This window comes from Loxodonta africana, chromosome 4, assembly GCF_030014295.1.
Source record: "Loxodonta africana isolate mLoxAfr1 chromosome 4, mLoxAfr1.hap2, whole genome shotgun sequence".
Taxonomy (NCBI): domain Eukaryota; kingdom Metazoa; phylum Chordata; class Mammalia; order Proboscidea; family Elephantidae; genus Loxodonta; species Loxodonta africana.
Window position 1 is genome coordinate 138163972 of NC_087345.1, and position 23775 is coordinate 138187746.

The window sequence follows — 23775 nt, forward strand, 5'->3', positions numbered from 1 at the left end:
ACCCCAGGTTCTTTTTCCTTTTTAACCTCCACATCCTGTATTTCTATTGTTTACTTTTTTCCTTAGAGAACTCTTCACTGTGTATCAACTGAACTTTATCTTGTGTTTTGAAGGACAAAACAGACCTTTGTCAAAGTTGTTGGGAGTCTTTTTTTTTTCCCTCATCCATAGAATAAAAGCAATCTGTAAATTTGATAAGCATAATACTAGTTCTATTATCTCTTCATCAAAGAAAAACAGGAAAGAGAGTAGACTCCAGGTCCACGATCTGGGAACAGTCTATTTCCAGGCTGAAAGAAAATGATGGGTTTCCTGAGCCCAGAGGCTGAAGTCTTCTCCACACAATTCTCAACTGGAGAGCTTCTCTGAGGTTCCCACAAGGTCTCCAGGATCAGGTCTCCAGGATCTTCCTGAATAAATCTAAGGGGAGGGGAGGCTTCCTCCAACCTTATTCTGTAAAAATCTTCAGTAACTCTACTTGACACAATATTTGAAAATGAGAGTTAACGTAAGTCATGTATCATGACCTTGCTTGGGAGTTAAACAACCTGGGTTCAAATCCCAGCTTGCCCACAAACTAATTTTGACCTTGGACAGACTTAGGAGTCTCAGTTTCTTCACTGCTGATTTTTTCATCTCACATTTATTGAACACGCATGAAGTCCTTGGCACTGGGCTAGGTAGGCACTAGCAATAAACAGAGAAAAGTCACAGTCCCTGCCCTTCAAGGTACTACTGTATTTTTATGCAAATCACGTTCACTTTATACGTTTTTTGCCAACTGTGTGACCCCCTCCCTCTTTATTTTTGGAAAAATGCCATGCGCATTATATCTGCAGGCATGTTATTTATGTGGGCACGTTATTTGCGAAAATAGTCTAGTGGGGGAGGTAGACAAGTGAACAATTTACCCATAAGAGGAAGAGAATTGGTAAGAAGCTAAGTTCTGTGGACCAGCGATATCCAATAGAACTCTCTGGGATGATGAAAATGTTCTCTATCTGCATTGTTCAAACAGCACACTAGCCACATATGGTTACCGAACGCCTGGAATGTAGCTAGTCTGACTGAAGAACTAAATTTTATTTTACTTTTATTAATTTAAATGTTAATAGACACATGTGATCGTGGCTGTCATATTGGACAGGACAGCTGTGGCCCATCCAAAAGATGTCCAGTAGGCAGATTAACACTTGCAGAGCTATGGAAAGGGTTCAGTCCTGTGAAAGACATCAAATGTAAAGGTGTAAAGTTGTGGGAGTTATTGTCAGTATGAGAAGGAAGAGGACTAAAATAGATAGCATGGGTCCCTGGAGCCCTGTTAATGCTCAAACACATTGATTAAAATTGTACATGTTGTCCTGAGTGTCCATCTACAGGATATTAGCTAAAAACACTACGGTACTTCCCACAATGGAAATCTGTGGAACATAAACAAGTATGAAGAAGGACTCTACAGATATGGGAATATCTCCAGGGTATAGTAAGTGAAAACAAGAAGTTACAGGACCGTGTATATAGTATGTTACCCTTTGGGCACAAAGGATGGGAAATTACAAATCCATTTCTATTTTTGCATTAAAAAACACTAGAAAGATAATAAAAGTGGTTAACTATTGGAGTGCATAGGGCAAGGGAAATGATGAGGACGTGTGGAAAGGGGCTTTAACTATATTCTTTAAAAAATTATATTGAAGCACAAGAAATTGTTACTATTTTAAATTTCTCTCTCTCTCCTTGATATAGAGCAACATAAGATTGACCAAAGGCAAAATTAGGAAGCATTTTGTAAGGTCATATTCCTTTCTTATATTGATGAAGTTTGTCCTGAGCATGCAAGAGTATTTTAGGAATTGCAGTTAGACTCAACTTTAAAACTCTTGATGTAATTCCTAGCCCTCATCTGCCTGACCCCCCTTCCTTCCTCCTCAGTCTATTTTCCTTCCTAACTTTCCCGTCCCAGACTACAGAAGAAAGGGCTTATCCACGTGCTGGATATTTATTCTCAGAATAATTAAGAATCCTAAGACGGCAGTGGGTAAGAAGGAACAGAGTCCAGGTAGGTAGTGCTCAGCTAGATGTTAAACCCCTGAGGCTTGAGAACTACTGTATTAAACCAAAGTTGTGTATGTAATACAAGGTGGTGACAGAACAGGAAAAATCCTACCTCCACTGTGGCCCCCTCCAGCTGTGTTCTCTCCTTAGTGTACCCTCTTTTCTCACTCATACTTCCAGGCCATGGCCTCGTTGGCAAGATGGTGTGCAAAGGAGCATGGGCCTGATGGACCCAAAGACTATGCAGAGCAAGAAAAAAATCATCAAAGGAGCTCATTTTATATCTGAAATGTTTCAAAACTTCCTATATATATCAGGGATTTTTTTTTTCCTTTGCCTAGGCTGTTACTTCAAGTAAAAAATGGAGAAAGAGGTACAAAGCAAGGAAAGTAAGGTAGAGTCGGAGCTGAGGCTAGAACTTAGATGTTTAGCTACCAGTTAAACCTGCTGTTTTTCCTTCCCTTCATCATAGTCCCTGGAAAACCATAAATTGCCTTATAGGCAACTATAAGCTGTTTTGTGTAACTGTGTGGCTAAAAATATTAAAAATCCATTGTCCCATTTTAAAAGAACATTAATAAAAATGGTAACATTGATATCTGTCACTAGCCTACACCAAGTGCTTGCCACCTGCCGGATCCCAGGCATTTTACCTACAGACCTTCATTTGGTTTTTAAATTCCGGAATATTACTGTTCTCAGACCTTCAGAAGAAAGTCATGCACAACGGTGCTCACTAAAGACATGATGGTGTGGTCAGGCGTTGAAATCACTCTAGCCCTTTGTGCCTCCCTCACAGGGATCGCACAATCTGTGCAATTCACTCATTTCAATGCATGTGTAATGCACACCGTTGGTCAGTAGGTGGTGCCACAAAACCATCGGTGGTTTAAGGGGGCTCCCTAAAAAAAAAATTTTTTTTTTCCCCTAAAGTTAGAGTACCAATGGCAAGTTATTTATTGTGGCTTCTACAGCTTTTTGTGGAGGGAAGTCTGTTGGTTGATAAAGACAACTGTGAGACTTTCAAAGAATATATACACTATGATAATGAGGAGACCAAAGTGAGGAGAGGAGGCAAAATGATCCAATATGCAAATGGTTAAGAAACTTCAGTGTCTGAGGAGGTGGGACAGAAACTGGAGAGAAGCAGTTATTGGATATATAGTATAAATACATGGTCAGGAGCTCTTCTATCTAGAGAGGGTGCTGGAAGGCTGAGGAAAAAGGTAGATTTCAACATCCCAAGGTTCTCTTTGTGAAGTAAGTTTACTAAACCTCTTATCAAAAAAAGCCTTTTCCAAGACCAGACTTACTGGCCTGACAGACTAGAGAAACCCCAACAGTATGGTCCCCAGACACCCTTTTAGCTCAGTAATGCCATCACTCCTGAGGTTCACCCTTCAGCCAGATTAGACAGACCCATAAAACAAAATGAGACTATAGGTGTACACTAGCCCCGGGGCAAGGACTAGAAGACAGGAGGGGACAGGAAAGCTGGTGATTGGGAACCCATGGTCAAGAAGGGAGAGTGCTGACATGTCATGGGGTTGTTAACCAATGTCATAAAATAAAATGTGTACTGTTTAATGAGAAACTAGTTTGTTCTGTAAACCTTCATCTAAAGTACAATTAAAAAAAAATTAAAGCCAATCACAAAGGCAAAAAAATTTGCATTCATTTTCCCCAGGTGGTATATTAATTAAACACAATTTTTATAATCTTACTATTTTTAAAAAAGCCTTTTCCAGGTCCGTTTTAGATAACACTTGCTGAAATCTTTCACATCAATGACCACCGATACATTCCCAGTCACTGAAAAGTGTACCAAACTGTGTTACAAAGAATCCGTTTGGCCAGCTATGTACCTTAGCGAAAACGACTCAGGTGAAAGAGGAAAATTAAGCTATAAGAATTAAAATTAAACTCTGACTCCAGCTCTGGTCCTGTCTTTTAGGCCCTTCCTGCTTTGTTCCATGTTCCGTTATCACCATGACACTAACAAGAGCAGGGAGCCTAGTCAAAATTTATGAACACAAAAACTTTTTCAGCTTGTCTGTATGAGGCAGCTTTAAAATATGAGCCCTTAGAGGCCAGAGATGGGTCTATTTCACCATTCAATAGTTAGTGTTAGAGATGGGTCTATTTCACCATTCAATAGTTAGTGTTAGAGATGGGTCTATTTCACCATTCAATAGTTAGTGTTAGAGATGGGTCTATTTCACCATTCAATAGTTAGTGTTAGAGATGGGTCTATTTCACCATTCAATAGTTAGTGTTAGAGATGGGTCTATTTCACCATTCAATAGTTAGTGTTAGAGATGGGTCTATTTCACCATTCAATAGTTAGTGTTAGAGATGGGTCTATTTCACCATTCAATAGTTAGTGTTAGAGATGGGTCTATTTCACCATTCAATAGTTAGTGTTAGAGATGGGTCTATTTCACCATTCAATAGTTAGTGTTAGAGATGGGTCTATTTCACCATTCAATAGTTAGTGTTAGAGATGGGTCTATTTCACCATTCAATAGTTAGTGTTAGAGATGGGTCTATTTCACCATTCAATAGTTAGTGTTAGAGATGGGTCTATTTCACCATTCAATAGTTAGTGTTAGAGATGGGTCTATTTCACCATTCAATAGTTAGTGTTAGAGATGGGTCTATTTCACCATTCAATAGTTAGTGTTAGAGATGGGTCTATTTCACCATTCAATAGTTAGTGTTAGAGATGGGTCTATTTCACCATTCAATAGTTAGTGTTAGAGATGGGTCTATTTCACCATTCAATAGTTAGTGTTAGAGATGGGTCTATTTCACCATTCGATAGTGTTAGAGATGGGTCTATTTCACCATTCAATAGTTAGTGTTAGAGATGGGTCTATTTCACCATTCAATAGTTAGTGTTAGAGATGGGTCTATTTCACCATTCAATAGTTAGTGTTTTGCTGCTGAATCAGTAAGCAACCAGGAGCATCTGGAACGACAGAATTCCTACCCTTCTGTGGCCCCCTCTACGCTCAGCCCTTTGTTCCATCAACTGTCCGGAAAAACTGTTGGTACCACGTGCACGATGTGTCTAGATAGCCTCTGGAACTCAGACTTCTCAGTCTGCAGGCCCTTGCTCCACCCTAGTCTCAAAGTTCATGCTTATACTTACTTGGCTTCAAAGAACTGGTTAGTTCACTATTGCCATGTGAGGAAAATCATTATTACAGAACACGACAGCAGGAACTCTGAGGCATGGGACTTGGTAAGAATAGCGACACTCACATTTTTATATAAATTATCTTTTATTTCTGTAGCATACAAAAGGTATAAATATGATTCCTGTAAAACCAATCACCTGCGTACTCAAGCAGAAAGCACATGAAGCTGGAGTACCTCTCTCTCCGAACCAGAGAGAGCAGGAGGAAGCAGGATCAGATCCAGTCGCTCCACTGTGGGCTCCCCTTCCCCAGACACTGCCATACACTGAGTGAACAGCTTTCTGTTTCAACAAGGGTGGCTTACTGGGCAGTACATCAGGACAGTGGGGAGGGAGGTCTGATGGGCCTCAGGGCATTTCTGTAGATGAGGCACTTGATAGGAAGCATGCCCGAGATGGAAACCAATCATGCCAAAACAAAGCAGGCAAGACTTGTCAGTGGGTGTGAGCACAGCATCTTTGCATCTCCCAGATCCTGCTCCTTCATATGGCTATTTGATGTGGAACAAGGAGCAGCAGGGAAGAAAAGGAAGCCCATGGAAGGGAAATATAATGGAGCAACAGCCACTGATTCCTTGCCCCATGCTGGCAGATAGCTCAGAGCAAAAGGCTTGGGACTTGAACAACGCTGTGTGTAGAGCTGACAAAGTTCGTGGATTCTCAAGATTCAGATGCACTGGTGAGCAGGTATAAGGGTCCGATGATTTGCTGGGAGGTGCTAATAATCTGAAAGACTTAGCAAAAATCTTAGGATCTGTGAGGAAAAGTGGCAGGAGCACAGTCTGCACCAGTGAACCAGGCTTCAGGGGGCTGGTAATATTTATGTCCAGAAGGGCCCAAAGCTCTGTGCAATAAGCTCAAGAGTCAGCTAGCTGCTCCTCACCAAAGCCTCTCCTGCCACCTCCCTGCTTTTGATAATGACAATGACGAGTTTCTACAGATAACATTCTCTTGCATCTTATACTGTCTACAGGTGTTTGTGTCCCCCTAACTAAGGGCTCCATAGTAATATAGCTGTGAGAGGCACTCCTGGGTTGAAAATGAAGGCAACTGTCATATTACTCAATCTTAACTGGACTGAGTCATCTCTAGAGTTTATGCCTTAAAGGCTTAAAATGAAATTAAGACAATTATATAAAATTCTCACGTAACTGATCACAAATTTGGCCACAGCCACTCTAAGATCGGTGCCGGCCAATCTGCTCTGAGAGAAGAAAGGAAAGAGAGGGACTGTGACATCAGTACCTTCCCAGCCCCAGGGGGAAAACAAGCTAGCTCTGGGAAACAGATACCACACTTCCAGGGATAAAGAAAACACAATTCTAGATTTGTTTGCTAGCGAGCTTAAGTTCTTCTTTTAGGGTGGGTGAAGTGGCTGACGTTGCCTTCTCCCATGGGTAAGCTGGGTGAGACGGCAGAGCTAAGTCATCTGTGTGGACTCAAGATGATCACTGACTGGGGTTTCCCAGTCCTGATGGTAGATACTTTAGAAAGCATTGCCACCAATGCAAGATAAAGGCTATGTAACAGTGGCTGTAGCACAAGTATCTCTGTAGATCCACGCTGTAGGACTGCTGTTTCCTGGATAATATCCACTGTTCACTCATATGATCTCCTGACCACCAGCACCACAAGGACATTTTGGAAGATGTCCAAGCCCACAGATGATATGGATATACCTGAAGCAGGTGTTGGCAACCCATGGCCCAAAGGCCAAATCTGGCCGCTGCCTATTTTTGTAAGTACAACTTTACTGGAACGCAGCCGCACTCATTCGTGTGTGAATTGTCTATGGATGCTCTTGCGCTACAGAGGCAGAGGTGAGTAGTTCTGAGAGACAATATGGCCCGTAAAGCCTAAGATATTTACTATCTGGCCCTTTACAGGAAAAGTTTGCCCGCCCCTGCCCTGGTGAATAAAGGTAATTTAGGGAATTGTTCCTCTCTGGAAAGCACAGAGAAATCTGACTCTCGAGGCATAGGATCTGTGGGCAATAACCTCTGGAGTCAGCATTGTGCTCTGGACGAGAACCTTCTCTGTGCTTTGAACAATCTCTTACCCATGCTGAACTGTGATCCCTGACCAAGTCTAAAAAATCCAAAGAAGGGGTGTGTGGGTGTGTGTGGGTGTGTGGGTGTTATGTGTGTGTGTGTGTGTATGTACACATTTGAGGATCATTCCAAACGGACAAACTGTTGCTCTTCATGTCTTGGGGTAAGGGAGGTAACTATCTGCTTCTGAAAGCTCTGTAGTGAGTAAGTCCAGCTCTGTGCCTGTGTTTTCTCTCATTCACATGCTAGCTTACTGTCAAAGCTAGAAAGCCCAATGGCAAAGGCCTGCAGTGCACACAATGGGTAGTTGTAGTCCAGTGTGAACACGTCATCTGCTACACGTCCAAACTGCATGACTATATAGTCAGCTGTAAACAGAAAGAAATCAGGGCATTAGAAGATAATGTGCTTGTCGTGGGGAAAAGCCTATTTAAGATAGAGAAAAATCCTCCAGGTTTCTTGAAAGTTAAAATAAGAAACTTTTAGACAGATAGAAAGAGGTATTACCAGGAGTGCCTGCTAATCAGGAGCCAAGTTTCTATTACTATTCCTCTCAACCAGAGAATGGGAGGCTATTCCTGACTAGCATGAAAGGGCAAGAGGAGAAAAAATCAAGGGTAGCTTCCTGAGAACAGTACAAGCTCTGTGGGCTAAAGTTATCAAGGAACCTTCAGTGAAGGTCGTTTGTGATTGCTTCCCTCAACAGCCTTACCTAAGACTTCTCTGATTTGCCACAGTAAGTCTCTCATACTTCCCTCCCTCAGCACAGTGGTTTAGAAGTTTTCTTCTTAAACTGTAGTTGTGCCTTTCCAAAGAAATAATCTTTTTCTTAAATAATTCTCTCCTGAATATAATCTCCCATACCAATTATAGAAAATACTCATTTCCCATCTTGTAAAAACATCTTCCTCCTATTCCCATCGATCCCTTCCTGTGGCTTACGGTCATTTTCATGGACGATCTGAAAGTTCTTCACAGATGCCTGAGTGACCCGGCCATGGAAGTTCAGAACATAGGACTGGGTGTCGTCATTCCAGACTGGGGCCTTGTTGTGCAGTTCAATCAAGTTCTCCATTGTTTTGTTTTGCCATTTGGAAATTAAGCTCTCGTGCTCCTGCTCAGAGGGAAAATCGTTACTTTGAACTGAGAACCAAGAGAGCTCATTCAGTCTCAACTGTGAGGCAGAAGGTGGAGCAGGGGAATCTTTTCTCCATTTCAGAAAGGGTGAAGCAAAAGCAAAGAAAGCCACAAATTAAACCAGATTTCTGATTCTTATCTAATACTCAGCATTTCTCTTTGCAGACTAAGTGATTCTGAATGAGCGACTTTAGCATCTCCTCTGAAACGACACTTGTCCTGAGGTTCTGGAGTAATGGCTCTCCTAAAGAGGATTAAGACTGCACTCGAGCTTGGGATTCAAGAAGAAGCTATATATATATACATACATATAGAGAGAGAGAGGGAGGGAGGGAGGGATGGATGGATGGATGGATCTTTTTTTCCCTAATTGATCTCTTCTGTATTGCATTTTTGTCTTTTAAAGTCCATTTGCTGATCGAATATGTTCTTACTTACATTTCGTGGCCGAAATGGTATCCGTTCATGATTCATATTCATTCCTGGAATAATCACAGACATTTTCCTCGGGCCTTTAAATCCAAGCACATTTGTTTCCTTAGGAGATAAGAAAATTATGCAGAAGTTGGAAACAGAAGGTAAAAAGAGAGACCACAGGCTTAACATGAGACTTTCCTGGGCGTATAAAATGTTGACAATGTCGATAGCTCCAAAAACTATTGTATTACATTATTGTAGTTAAATAAAGACAGTGAGAGAATCAAAACCAGAAAAGTGATACTATATCCGCTTTTAAACGCCTGAATTTAAAAGAGATCCTGCTTGCTTGAAACTTTACTCTTGCTCTTCAGCCTTAAGTGAAATTTCACGTAACCGCATAACGAGCAAACTGTCCAACTCTGTCATCACCAACAAATATTTATTTCCCAGTGAAGGTATGACACTATACGACATACAGTGAGAGTTAGTTTAAATTACATAGGGCCTGTACTAGGAGGTAAAAAACTCAAATGTCTGTTAAGCCAGGCAGACGGTGTAAATATAAATAAGCACATTAAAGAGCTGCTCATTAAATAGGTTTGCGCTCTCTCTCTCTCTCTAAATGTGTGTGTATGGAAAAAATATACATATAATGGATAGGTTACGATACTTAAGTAATTCTGAGGCTAGAGAAGAAAAATAAAAAAAAAAATACTCTATGTTATAACGTGTTAAGTCAAACTGTCCTCAGACATTTAGATAAAATCTCATGGGAATGAAATGATGATAATAATTTCAACTTAAGGTAAGTTGAGACTTTGGAATGAAAGCAACAACTAAGTTGGGTTAATTCCTTCTTGCCTTCTTTTATTCAACAACTATTTGAATACCTGCTGTGCACCAGGCCCTGTGCTAATGCAGATACAGCAGTGAGTAAGAGTTTACAGTTTTTGGTAGAGACAGTTCATCTTCAACATGTAATAACAATATGCGGGTTCTGAGAGGAAGCAAAGTGCCATGGGGTATCTGCAAAGCAACGTCAGCCATATCTAGCATTCGGGATGCAAATCTCTGACAAAGGCAGTAGGAACTGATTAAAAAAAGGGAAGGAAAGGAAAAAGGGAAGGCTCTCAGGTGAGGACAGATCAGTGTGCCTGGAGAAAAGGACTATGGGAGGGCTAGTGTGGCTAGAATGACAGGAATGGGAGCGGGAGTTTCAAAGGAAAGGCTAAAGCAGTTAGGGCTTTATTCTGTAGGCAACGGGTACCCATTAAAAAATTTGAAGCAGGAGAACTCCAGGATCCACTGGAGCTATGTTTTAGGAAGATTTATCTGACAAGAGTATAGAATGGACTAGATAGGAAAAGACTAAAAGCAAAGAGACTAGTTTTAATTTATTGTAACCTCTGGCCAATAGGTAAGAGGTAAAGAAGCTCTGAATTAATACAGTGGCATCAGGAAAAGAGAAGAGGGGATAAATTAAAAGAAAAAATATCACAAAAGTAAAAAATAATTGAACGTCGCAGTTCATGAGCTACAAATAATTAAAACAAATACATGGAGAAATGATATCAGCAACAGAAAAGAGGGACCATAGAAATAGAAATAGGCTTGGGAGGGAAGATGATTAGTTCAGCTTTGGTTACATTAAGCTTGAAAAGCCAGCACGATGTCCAGGAGACTAGGGAAAAGAGTAAGCTATGAGAACGGCACTTACGTAACAGATGGCTGCCAGCTCCTGCCGGGTGTGAGCCTTCTCTACCAGGCCCTGCGCCTTGGTTGGGCTGACTCCATGGTCATAAACTGTAAACTTGGTCCCCATGAGGTTGGATCTAGAATCAGGAGAAAAACTCACCAGGATGATCTGTATTTCTCTTACACAAACACAATCTCGGAGAGGTAAGTAACAGAATGGAGGTCTATTTTGCCTGTTCTCCAAATGTCTAAATGTTCATCACCACTTATTCCCACATAAGAACAGCTCATCAGATATACTGTTGCTATGAGTTGGAATCAACTCAACAACACACAGCAACAGCAACCATAGTATAATTATCAAAACTAGGAAATTAACTTTGATACAATACTATTAACTAATCTATTAACTATTAATGCCTTGTTCAAATTTCACCAGTTATCCCACTGATGGTCTTGTTTCTGGTCAAAGATCCAATCCAGGATGCCACATTACATTTAGTTAGGGTCTTCCTAGTCTCCTTCAGTTTGGGACAGTTCCTCAGTCTTTTTTGTCTTTCATGACCTTGTTATTTTGAAGAGATTGACCAGTTATTTTGTAGAATGTCCCTGAGTTTGGGTTTGTCTGATGCTTCCTCATGATTAAATTTTTGGCAAAAATACCACACATGTGACTTTGTGCCCTTCTCAGTGCATCATGTCAGGGGGTACATGGTATTGATATGTCTCTTTGTTGGTGATGTTCCTCTTCACAGCCTGGTTAAAAGTGGTGTCCCTTATTCTTTCTTAACCAACTTCATAGGGTTTCCTAGACTGTAATCTTTATGGGAGCAGATTGCCAGGTATTTTCTCCCTCAGAGCCACTGGTGGTTTGGAGGCACCAAACTTTCAGTTAGAAGCCGAGTGCTTAACCATTGTGCAACCAGGGCTCCTTGTACTATGTTTAGGTAAGATGTTAGTACTTGGGGAAATTGGCTGAGGGGAATACAGGAACTCTGTACTATGTTCGTAACTTTCTAAGTTCAAAATTATTTCAAAATGAAAAGTTAAATAAGAGTTGAGGAAGGAAGAGATGGACAGTGTTAAATAACTCTTTGAAGAGTTACAATAAAGAGGGAAGGATAAATGAATGACAGACAGAAGAGAAAGTGGAACCAAAGGGGCGTTTTTGTTTTTTTTATGTGAGATATCGCATGTCTGCAAATCAACTTAGTTAAAAAGGAAGAAGTGACATGCTGGAGAGAAAGGAGAAAATAATAGGAGCAAAGTCTTTGAATAGGTAGAGGAGTGGAATCCAGTGCATAAGTTAAGGGTTTGGGCTGATGCAGGAGGAGCAGGAACATTTCATCATTATGACAGTACGGAAGGCAGAGCATATAGATATGGATGCAGTTAGGCTGGCAGAAAGTGAAGACGTTCCCTTCTGATTACTTCTGCTTCTCAATGAGATAAAAAGCATGACCATCACCTGTGAGTGAGTTGGGAGGGGCGAAAGGGAAGTTTGAGAAGAGAGGTGTAAAATAATCACCTCAGATCGGGAGAGACAACTGCTTAGACAGTGCAGCAGGCCCCTCTGAATGTGTGGTAATATATTTTAAACGAGATAAATCATCCTGGTTGTATTTTTTTCCAGCTACGTTTGACAACCACCACTCATCTGTCCATTTGTTGTACTGCGGTGGCTTGCAGGTTGCTGTGATTCTGGAAGCTATGACACTGGTGTTTCAAATACCGAAAGGGTCACCCACAGTGCACAGGTTTCAGTGGAGCTGCCAGATTAAGACAGACTAGGAGGAAAGGCCTGGCAATCTACTTCTGACAATTAGCTAATGGAAACCCTATGGATCACAACAGAATATCGTCCCATATAGTGCTAGAAGATGAGCTCTCTAGGTTGAAAGGCACTCAAAATACGTTTCGGTTGCAACAACAAACTCATGAAGATGGCGCAGGACCAGGCAAAGTTTCGTTCTGTTGTACATGCGGTCACCGTGAGTTGGAGCCGATTTGATGGCAACTAACCTGTTCAGCAAAGCACGGAGTAAGTGCAGAGTTTGATTTAGCCAGGTCTGCGATTTTGCCAAGTAAGGATGATGGAGAAAAGAGGGTAAGGGAGCCAAGGGTACACTCAAGGAGGAGACCCTGGATATACCTGAGGTTACCTGCACACATTCTCTCCATGGACCTATTGCTTATTCCTGTGCCAGCTTTACTCCAGTATTAAGTCAGGAATATTCTTCTTCGTGTTATTCCTAGGTACCTCACAGTGCCTTGTGATTATAATGGAAAAAGGTCACATTTATATCTTCTAATTGGTTATTGCTGGGTATACAGGAAAACTATTGATTTTTATATGTTGATCTTAAGTTTGCCAACCTCACTGAACTCTTATTAGTCCTACAAGTTTTTTAATTGACTGTCTTGGATTTCTAGATGTATGATCACATCATCTGCAAATGATGATAATTATGTTTCTTCCTTTCCCAAATGCATATGCCTTTGTAAAAATCTATGTTCAGGCATCTACTTCTTTTGTCTGATTATAATGTGAAAACCTTTTGTGTTCACCATTAAACCTAATGTCCACCTTTGGTTTCTAATAAATAGTCTTTATCAAGTTAAGAAATTTTCTTCTACTCCTTTTTCCCTAAGTGCTTTTCTTTGAAATGGCTATTTACTTTTATGGAATATTATTCACATCCTTCTGATATGGCTATATATTATTTCTCCTTTAATCTATTAAAATGAAAAAACACCTGAATTGCTTTCCTAATGTTTAATAATCCTTGCATTCCTGGACTGATCATGTTTTTTTTTTTAATTCTTTTAATATACACTGAATTTGATTTGCTAAGATTTGACATGGGGTTTCTGCCTGCACATCCATGAGCTTCATTTATCATTTTCTTTTGTTTGTTACTCTCTTTCACAGGTTTTGCTATGAGTGTTATGCAGGCCTGAAATGTCTAAGTTAGTTGGCTCCTTAAGAAGTTAGCCTCCAGCTGTACCAAGCATCTGTAGCCAGACCCACTCTGGTCACAGAAATACAAGTTGCGGAAAGAACAAGAGAGTGATACAAGCCACTCTCACCTGAGTTTGCCGATATAACTTTCCCCTTCACGAGATAAATCTGTTGGATCAGTGGAAATAAGGTAGTTGGATGTTTTGCTCTTTTTCCGCTTTCTACCTGCAAGAAGAAAGATCTAGAAAAAGAAAGTGTCAGTCAAAAACAAAGTCAAGAGAAATCCCAAGCGTTGTTCTACCCATTCATTCAACAAACATTTGGCAAATGCCTATCGTGTGCCAAGCAGTCAACCTTTGGGTCTTTTTCCCCTTTTCTAACTCTCATTCTGCTTCTTAGAGTTCACTATTAGGGTTTCCTTCCTATACGACTTTTTAAAATTCACTTAATTCTTCATATAACTGCTTACAACTTTATCCCCAAAACCACCAGTGACTTTTTAAAAAGCTTCATCCAATGCCACGAGTAAGAGTCTATCTAACTTTAGGAGACTGGACCCTAAACACCTTCTCATCCTTTACTGTGTCTGTCCTAATACTCCTGTGTTGTATTTTGTATTTTGTTGTTTTAAACCCCTGTGATTCCAATGATATGAATACCATATTTATGCAGCCTTCCTAAGCTCTGCTAGAATCGAACAATAATAGGGAATTGGGGGAGTGGCACTGGCTAAGAGTTTAGAATCAGAAATGGCTTTAAATCTGGCTATGCCACTTAGTGTGATTTTGGGCAGGTAAGTTACTCTCTCAGCTCCAGTAACCTTATCCACAAAATGAGGATAAGAAATTCTTCCTTGCTCAAAGAAACTAGTCCATAGGACTAACAGCACACAAACCAGGGCCTTGCCTGACCTGAGACCAGAAGAACTAGATGGTACCTGGCTACCACTACCAACCATTTTGACCAGGGACACAACAGAAGGTCCTGGATAGATCAGGAGAAAAATATAGAACAAAATTCAAATTTCTAAAAAAGACCAGACCTACTAGACTGATAGAGACTAGAGGAATGCCTGAGACTATCGTCCTAAAACAAACTTTGAACTTGGAACTGAAGCTACCACTGGAGGTCACCTTTCAGCCAAATAATAGATTGGCTTATAAAATAAACAATATCACCTGTGAGAAATGCACTCCTTAAACAATCAACTATATGAGGCCAAAAGGTCAACATTTGCCCAAAAGCAAAGATGAGAAGGCAAGGAGGAGATGGGAAGCTAGATCAATGGAAACAGAACAAGCAGAATGGAAATGAAAATACAGACACATTGTGAAAATTGTAACTAATGTCACAGAACAATTTGTATAAAAATTGTTAAATGGGAACCTAACTTGCTGTGTAAACTTTCACCTAGAACACAATAAAATATTATTTAAAAAAAAAGAAATCCTACCTTGCAAGGTTGTTATAAAGATTAAAGGTGATAATATATATAAAGCATTTAGCACCTGCCTCGTACACAGTAAACATTCAATAAACAGTGGCTATAATAACAATGATACCTATTATCATAATCTCATTTCTAGGCTATTATAGTCATCCAATTACATCTGGCGTTAATACAAAATAAGTTGTTCATTAACCCAAAAATATGCAGTATTAAATGGCCTCAAACTTATGTATAAAATAAATGAGAATTTCTAGAGTAACGAATAAGACATTTAACTTGCATGTTTTCTATATTTCTAATTTCTCCTATTCCCTAAAACTTGCTTTCCTTCTTCTATAATGTCATGTTCTACTATAATAAGAATGAAAAACAAAGAGCACACGGTAATACCCAAAAAATAAGTAGAGGGATGAGGATGAAAATAATTACATTCAAATATTCTCTTCCATTCTGGATAACACTAATTTTCTTTTTGTGGGGGTGGGGGAGAAGGGTCTTGCCTATCAGACTATGAGCTCTTTGAAGACAGAGAGAACACAACATCTGGGAATTAATATATATAATCTACTTCCAGCTCATCTGGCTTAATACCAAGGCGACTTCCTTATCATAAGGCCCATCAACAGCCTATTCCCACAACATTCTTCCCCTCTCCCCCAAAATTTGTCTAAGGAATCAATTCTCATACCTTCCGATTTTCATCTTTTTCCAAGTGCATATAATAGGTGGGGAAGAAACCACGATCCATTCCTTTTTTATCCCTGGTTATCCGACACTTTACTGTGATGCCTCGAGGGGCAGGACTATATGCAAACTCCTCTAGATTCTCCACTTCTCCCAGCTGGTTATCAGCCTGTTGGGTCGCAGTACCAGAAGCTCCCGTATCCTGAAAGAACAGCCATATATGAGCAACTGGGGGCCGGTCAGAAAAATCTTACTATTTTCTGTGAGAAACAATGGACAAAAAGTTTACTCATTTACTCCTATGTCTTCAGTCTTCTGACAAAATGAGGGGAAACTGAAAAGTTAAATAAAGGTAGGACTACTGGGAGTAATGAAGGAGCCAAATATGAAAAAAAGGACATAGCCTTGACTTGAGACAAGAAATTAGAGGTCATAAACACATTAAGTCTAAATTCTAGCTTAAATCATTTGAAGGAACTCTCATTCAGTAATTGTATTTAATACTGAAGATATGTTTGTGAAATGGTCAAATCAACTCCAAAGGAAGAGCTACATACAGTGGTTGATTTCTGGCTGGATGCAGAATTGGGTCTTTCTGTTTCTGAGTTTGGTGAATGGGATCTTAATTTTTTTCCTTCTTCTTCCTCCCCATCAGTCTCCTCCTCATCGAAGTTCAAACTACCTGAGATACCTGGCAGAAAAGGAAGAACTGTCAACAACTGTCAACACTGGTTTAAAAGTGAGAAGCAAATATTTTAAACTAAAGATAGTTTCAATTTTCTTGCTTAAAACTTTCCTAGTTATTCAAATTTTATTGAAAATTAGGCAATTCTTTCTTTAGATTCTCACTCACGTCTCCATTAAAAATGTAAACATATACCTACCACTTCTGTTGGTTACCCAAGATAAAAAAAAGGTATGTCCATATAAAAACTTGTACACGAATGTTCAAAGTAGCTTTATTTGTAATAGCAAAAAACTGAAATCCACTCAAATGTCCATCATTTGGATAAACAAAAATTGTGATACAGCCAAACAATGGATTACCATCAATGATAAAAAGGAACAAACTATTGATACACGACCAAAATGGATGAATCGCAGAATCATTATGCTGAGTAAAAGAGGCCAGACAAAAAAGGAATACAAACTAGAACATACAAACTGAATTATAGCGAGAGGAAGCAGATCAGTGATTGCCTGGGGACAAGATGGAGGGAAGGGTGGGTTACAAAAGGGTAGCAGGATATGGTGATGGAAATGTTCGTCTTGACCATGATATTTTTACAGATGTATACATAAGTCAAAACTGATCAAACTGTTTACTTTAAATATGTGCAGTGGACTGTACATCAATTGTTTGTCAATGACGTTGGGGGACAGATGGCAGGGGGAGCCTCTTAGCAAACTAAGCATACAAGAGAACTTCCTTAGTCTGATAAAGATATTTAAAAACAAATAGCAAGTTTGTACCTAAAGGTGAAATGCTGAAAGCTTTCCCTATGAGATGGGAAACAAGACAAGAATGTGTACCATCACCATTTCTGTTCAAGACTGGGCTAGAGGCCTTAGCCAGTACAATAAGGCAAGATAAAAGAAATAAAAGGCATAAGGATTGATAAGAAATAAAACTATATTATTTATAGATAATAAATTATCTATGTAGAAAATCCAAAAGAATCTGTAGATAAATCATTATAATTAATAAGTGGTCTTAGTGAAATTTCTGAAGACAAGACAGTACACAGAAATCAACTGCTTTTTCTATATACTAGCAATAAAAATTTTAAAATTAAGCATTTTAAAAAATGACACTATTTAAAATAGTGTGAAAGGTATCAGGCACCGGGAATAAATTTAATGGAAAATGCACAAGACCTCTTTATAGTAACCTAGGAAACAGTACTGAGACAAATTAAAGAAGACCCAATTAAAGAGATGTCATTAAGTACAGAGATGTCATAGAGATTGGAAGATTCAATATTCTAAAGACAGACATTCTCTCCAAAATAATCTAAACAGTCTACAAAAAAGAAAAAAAAAACCCACTGCCGTCGAGTCAATTCCAACTCATAGCGACCCTACAGGACAGAGCAGAACTGCCCCATAGGGTTTCCAAGGAGCGCCTGGTGGATTCAAACTGCCAACCACTTGGTTAGCAGCAGTAATACCACTACACCACCAGGGTTTCCACACGGCCTATATAATCCTCCTCAAAATACCAGGAAGCTTGCTTTTGTTTTTCATTTAACAAGCTGATTCTAAAATTTATATTGAAATACAAAGAAGTAAGAATACCAGGATTATCTTGAAGAAAAAAAAAATAAGTGAGAGGCTGCACTCTACCAGATATTAAGCCTCAAGACTACAATAATTAAAAATAATGTATGTGTTGGACTAAACCAAAAGTTAAGAAGTTTCCTGAATATAACCAAACACTTCTAAGGACAGAGTAGCAGGGGCGGGGGTCTGGGGACCATGGTTTCAGAGGACATCTACGTCAATTGGCATAACAAAGTGTATTAAGAAAATGTTCTGCATCCCACCTTGGTAAGTGGCGTCTGGGGCCTTAAAAGCTAGCAGGCAGCCATCTAAGAGGCATCAATTGGTCTCAACCCACCTGGAGCAAAGGAGAATGAAGAACACCAAAGATACAAGGAAAATATGAGCCCAAGGGACAGAAAGGGCCACATAAACCAGAGACTCCATCAGCCTGAAATCAGAAGAACTAGATGGTGCCTGGCTACCAACAATGGACGTCCTGACAGAGAATACAATAGAGAATCCCTGATGGAGCAGGAGAAAAGTGGGGTGCAGATCTCAAATTCTAGTAAAAAGACCAGACTTAACGGTCTGACTGAGACTGGAGGCACCCCAGAGGACATGGGCCCAGACCCTCTGTTAGCCCAAAACTAAAACCATTCCCAAAGCCAACTCTTCAGACAAAGATTAGACTGGACTATAAGACATAAAATGATACTGATGGGGAGTGTGCTTCCTAGCTCAAGTAGACACATGACTACGTGGGCAGCTCCTGTCCAGAGGCAAGATGAGAAGGCAGAGGGGGACAGGAGCTGGTTGAATGGACATGAGAAATACAGGCTGAAGAGGAGGAGTGTCCTGTCACATTATAGGGAGAGCAACTAGGGTCACATAACAATGTGTAAGTTTTTCTACGAGAAACAGACTTGAATTGTAAACTTTTGAAGTACAGTAAAAAAAAATAGTGTGTGTCATGGATTGAAACTGTGTCCCCTAAAAATGTATGTCAACTTGGCTAAGCCATGATTCCCAGTACTATGTGATTGTCCACCATTTTGTCACCTGATGCTATTTTCCTATGTGTTGTAAATCCTACCTCTGTGATGTTAATGAGGCAGGACTCTATCTACAAGATTAAGTTGTATCTTGAGTCAATCTCTTTTGAGACATAAAAGACAGAAGTGAACAGAGAGACAGGGGGACCTCATATCACCAAGAAAGTAGTATCAGGAGAAGGGCACATTCTTTAGACCCAGGGTCCCTGCGCTGAGAAGCTCCTAGACCAGGGGAAGACTGATGACAAGGACCTTCCTCCAGAGCCAACAGAGAAAGAAGGCCTCCCCCTTGAGCTGATGTCCTGAATTCAGACTTCTAGATTGCTAGACTGTGAGAGAATAAATTTCTGTTTGTTAAAGCCATCTACTTGTGATATTTCTGTTATAGCAGCATTAGATATCTAAGACAGTGTGATATTGATCCAAGAATAGGTAAACAGGCCAAAGGAACTGAAGAGAATATCAATATGCAGACTCTTGATTTATGACAAAGGTGGTACTACCAAGTGGTCAGGAGAAAAGGCAGTATTTACAACAAGAAAAAAAAAAAAGGTCTGGGCCAATTTAGATCTTTTTATGTATGATGTGAAATAGCTGTCATGTTTTTTTTCTTCCTACATAATATAGAAAAAAAAAAGCATGATACCTATTCACACCATATAAAAAAAGATCTAAATGTAAAAGGTAAAAGCAATAGTGTTTACGAAGAAAATACTGAATATCTTCACAACCTTGGGATTGGGAAATGTTTCTTAAACATGATCTAAAAAAGCACTAGCCATAAAGGAAAAATTGATAAATGGAACTACACTAAAATTAAGAAGTTATGGGTCTTATTCATCAAAAGACACAGTAAGAAACAGAGTATGAAAAAATATTTGCAAAACATATGTAACTGACAAATGGCTCACATTTACATATATAAAGAACTCCTACAAGTGACTTGAAGATTCCTTTCTATATCTGTTTCTTTCACAAGAAGGTCCAAAACGACCAGTAAAAAGATAGAAAGATGTTCAACTCATTAGTAGAGAAATACTAATAAAAACCACAATGAAATACTGTTACACATTTACCAATATCAAGTGTTGGCAAAGATAGAAACATTGCTAACAGGGCTGAAAATGGATACAACCACTCTGAAAAACTGGCATTATCTATCTAGTTGAACATATATATAACCTCTGACCCTGCAATTTCATTCCTGAGTTTATACCCAACGGAAGAATATGTGCACATGTTTTTCAAAAGGCACGCATAAGAATGTTCATAGCAGTATTATCATAATAGTAAAAAATCAGAAAAAATTTAAATATCAGTAATCAAATAAATTGTGATATCTTTGTACAAAGCATAGGTTTCTGGGTGGCACAAATAGTTTACACTTAACTACTAATTGAAAGGTTGGTGGTTCAAACCTACCCAGCAGCAACATGGAAGAAAGGCCTGGCAATCTGCTTTTGTAAGGATTACAGCCAAGAAAACCCTATGAAACCCAGTTCTACTCTGTAACACATGGGGTTGCCATGAGTGAGAATCGACCTGATGGCAATGGGTCTGGTTTTCTTTTTGTTTGTACAATAATAGCATACTATTCAGCAAACTGAACAAACTACAGTGATGCCAGCAATAAAGATTTTTCTTATATACTGTTCAAAAACAAGCAAAACTAACCTATGGTGTTGGAAGTCTAGATAAGGCAACCCTTGGGGAGGACGGAGGGAGGAGCAATTAGGAAAAGACACGGAAAGGGCTTCTGTGGTCCTGCCAATATTCTATTTCTTGACCTGGATGGTGGTTATATGATGTGTTTGTTCACTTTGTGATCATTACTGAGGTGTACTTTTATAATTGCTGTACTTTTTTTGTATGTGTATTATACAGGCAGTCCTCAGGTTACGAATGTCCAACTTACGTATAATAACTCGCAGTTACGAACAAACCCCCGTAATGCCTATTATATTAAAAATTCAAGGTACACCCAATGGTTTGTAATAACAAACGGGTGCTATTTTGCAACGTGCACCAAAACATTATTATTATCACTGTATGATTATGTTTTAGCTTTTCTGGAAGTGTTTCTTTAATGTTTTTTATGCACAGAAATGCACAACATATACCGTATTTTTGGGCAAATAATGTGAGCCGACCATGTTTGTTTGCCAACTACACCCTCCCCCACAGGTATTTTCATAAGCTCTGCTATGCCAATTTTTTTTCACAAGTTGCTGTAAAAAGAAATTAGCCTACAAAAATACCTCATGGGGGAGGGTGCAATTGGCAAACAAATGTAGAATGCACACATTATTTGCCTGAAAATACAGTGCTATATACTAGGACAAACATTTGACTAACTGACCTGAGATACGAACCGAACTGTACCTAACTGTTCCAATTTACGTACAAATTCAATTTAAAGACAGAAACAGAATGTTTTCATAATCCAGGGACTGCCTGGATTTCAATAAAAAAAGTTTTAAGAAAGGAAACACGAAGTTGTATGAACAGTAGGATATTAACTACATATGCAAATATGTATAGGAAAAGGACTAAAAGAAAATATATTAAAATGTTAAAAAGGAGTACATTTCTCAGGCATAGAATCAGGGTGGCTTGTTTTCATTTTATTTCTTGTATTTTTAAAAAATTTCTAACAAAAAAATAAAAAATCTTTGTTACACAAACGATTCAATGATCCATCGTTCTTTAGACCAGTAACTTTCAACTTCTGTCTTCCTGCATTTTGTTCATCTCTAGCCTAGTTAACTAACTAAAAAAAAAAAAAAACCAACGCCGTCAAGTCAATTCCGACTCATAGCGACCCTATAGGACAGGAACTAGAGTTGTGAATATTGGAAATACTATTATCTTGGACTTATGGAGCATCTTTCACAGAAAATTTAAAAATATTTCATTAAAAACTATGTTTTCATTTTATCCTCAGAATTATTTAAGTTATAGAAGGAAATACCGTGTTTTTTTTCTTTGTGGGGTATTTTATTTTTTTGTTTATGGGACATATAATCTGAAGGGGAACACAGATGTAAATAAAGTGTGATGTGAATTATAAAAGAAGTATGGTACTCAGATTAACCTGTGGGAGTATGAGGCTCAGGGAGAATCATTTGTCCAAGACAAAGAGGCAGAGCTAGGACCTAAACTAAATTCTCTTTTCTCTCAAAGTCAATAAACCCATGCCATCGAGTTGATTCTGACTCATAGCTGCCCTATAGGACAGAGTAGAACTGCCCCACAGGGTTTCCAAGGAGCAGCTGGTGGATTCAAACTGCTGACCTTTTTTTGGTGAGCAGCCAAATGCTTAACTACTGTGCCATCAGGGCTCCAACAGTGTGAAGTCATTCCTCATAAAATAGTTGAAATAACCTGCAAATCATGGATTTCTGAGTAGACTTAATAACACGCAGTGTGGCTTTTTTCTCCAAACCACCTCCTGCCCACATTCAACTATCTCAGAGGAGGGAAAACTGTTAACAATTTTTACAGAGTTCACAATTAAACTGACATTAGTTTTACTCAAGGACACCCAAGGACAAGACAGAGGGCAGTTTAAAAAAAAGTGAATCTCAGGTGAAAACATGTCCACACAAAAACCTGAACATGAATGTTCATGGCAGCATTATTTATAATAGCTAAAAAATAGAAACAATACAAATGTCCATCACCTGATAAATGGATAAACAAAATGTAGTATACCCATACAAAGGGAATATTATTCAACAACAAAAAGGAGGGAAGTATTGATACATGCTACAACATGGATAAACCTTGAAAACATCATGCTACGTCAAAGGAGCCAGTCACAAAGGCCCAAATGTGATTCCTTTAATATGAAATGTCCACAACAGGCAAATCCATAGAGACAGGAAGTAGACTGGAGTTTCCTAAGGCTGGGCCAGGGGGCAGGCGGCGGGAAATGGAAGTGACGGCTAGTGGATACAAGATTGTTTTTGGGGGTAATGAAAATGTTCTAAAATTGATGGTGGTGATGGTTGCAGAACTCTGTAAATATATTAAAACCCATCAAATTACTCATTCTAAATGGATGAATTGTATGATATATAAATTACATCTCATTTTGTTGTAACAAAAATCCAGGAAACTCTTGAGATATCACTATAGTATGGACATCTTCACTCAGTACTATGTTGTCAAGGGCCATTTTCATACCAAGAACTCAGTTTATGTGAATTTGTATAGTAAGATGGAGGTCAAAGATTTCTTCCAAATCTTTAGGACAATCAAACTGGACCCACTTAAAGGACATAATTTGCCAAACTACCACTTTTTAGAATTTAATCAAGAGAGTACTTAATGGGTTTCATATATTAAGATGAAGTTGTTGAGATATGAAAGGCATTAATTCATTGGTCACTGAAAGGCCAACTCTGAGAAAAAATACAGCAGGCATGTAAGAGGGCAGGGCAAAAGGAGACAACCTGGTACTTAAGGTAAGGGACAAAGAACCAGGCTAAGAATCAGAAAATTTCGTCCTACCACTATTAAGCTAGATGACTTGGTAATTTAGCTTTTGGTTAAGTACGAAGTTCTCTCTGCTCCGATTCCTCCTATCTGTCCAATCACACCTCCTTTTACTTTCTTTTGCTAGAGTAATAGTGGTAGTAGACTAATAGGAGATACCATGAGTACCTGCATATTACAAACAGGGAGACCGAGGCAGATAAAAGTTATGTTGTTTGCCTCCTCGCCCTGCTGGAAGTAGCAGAGTTGAGATTTGAATCCAGACTTTATGGAGCCATGGAGGCTGAACGAAACCCCAAAAC

General features: G+C 39.2%; 1 protein-coding gene across 4 annotated transcripts in view; it reads right to left on the minus strand.

The window, feature by feature from the left end:
* Window positions 1–5797: 5797 nt before the first annotated feature.
* TULP3 (TUB like protein 3) overlaps window positions 5798–23775 on the minus strand; it is a 72405-nt gene continuing 54427 nt past the window's right edge. For all 4 annotated transcript variants that reach the window (XM_023549024.2, XM_010590804.3, XM_064284729.1 and 1 more), the window contains 7 exons: window positions 16214–16347; window positions 15661–15858; window positions 13651–13763; window positions 10583–10697; window positions 8884–8982; window positions 8251–8422; window positions 5798–7676 (listed from right to left, as the gene is read on the minus strand). In XM_023549024.2, coding sequence (XP_023404792.1) covers window positions 7543–7676; window positions 8251–8422; window positions 8884–8982; window positions 10583–10697; window positions 13651–13763; window positions 15661–15858; window positions 16214–16347 — 965 coding nt within the window. In that variant the 3' untranslated portion in view covers window positions 5798–7542. The remainder of the gene's footprint in view (window positions 7677–8250; window positions 8423–8883; window positions 8983–10582; window positions 10698–13650; window positions 13764–15660; window positions 15859–16213; window positions 16348–23775) is intronic.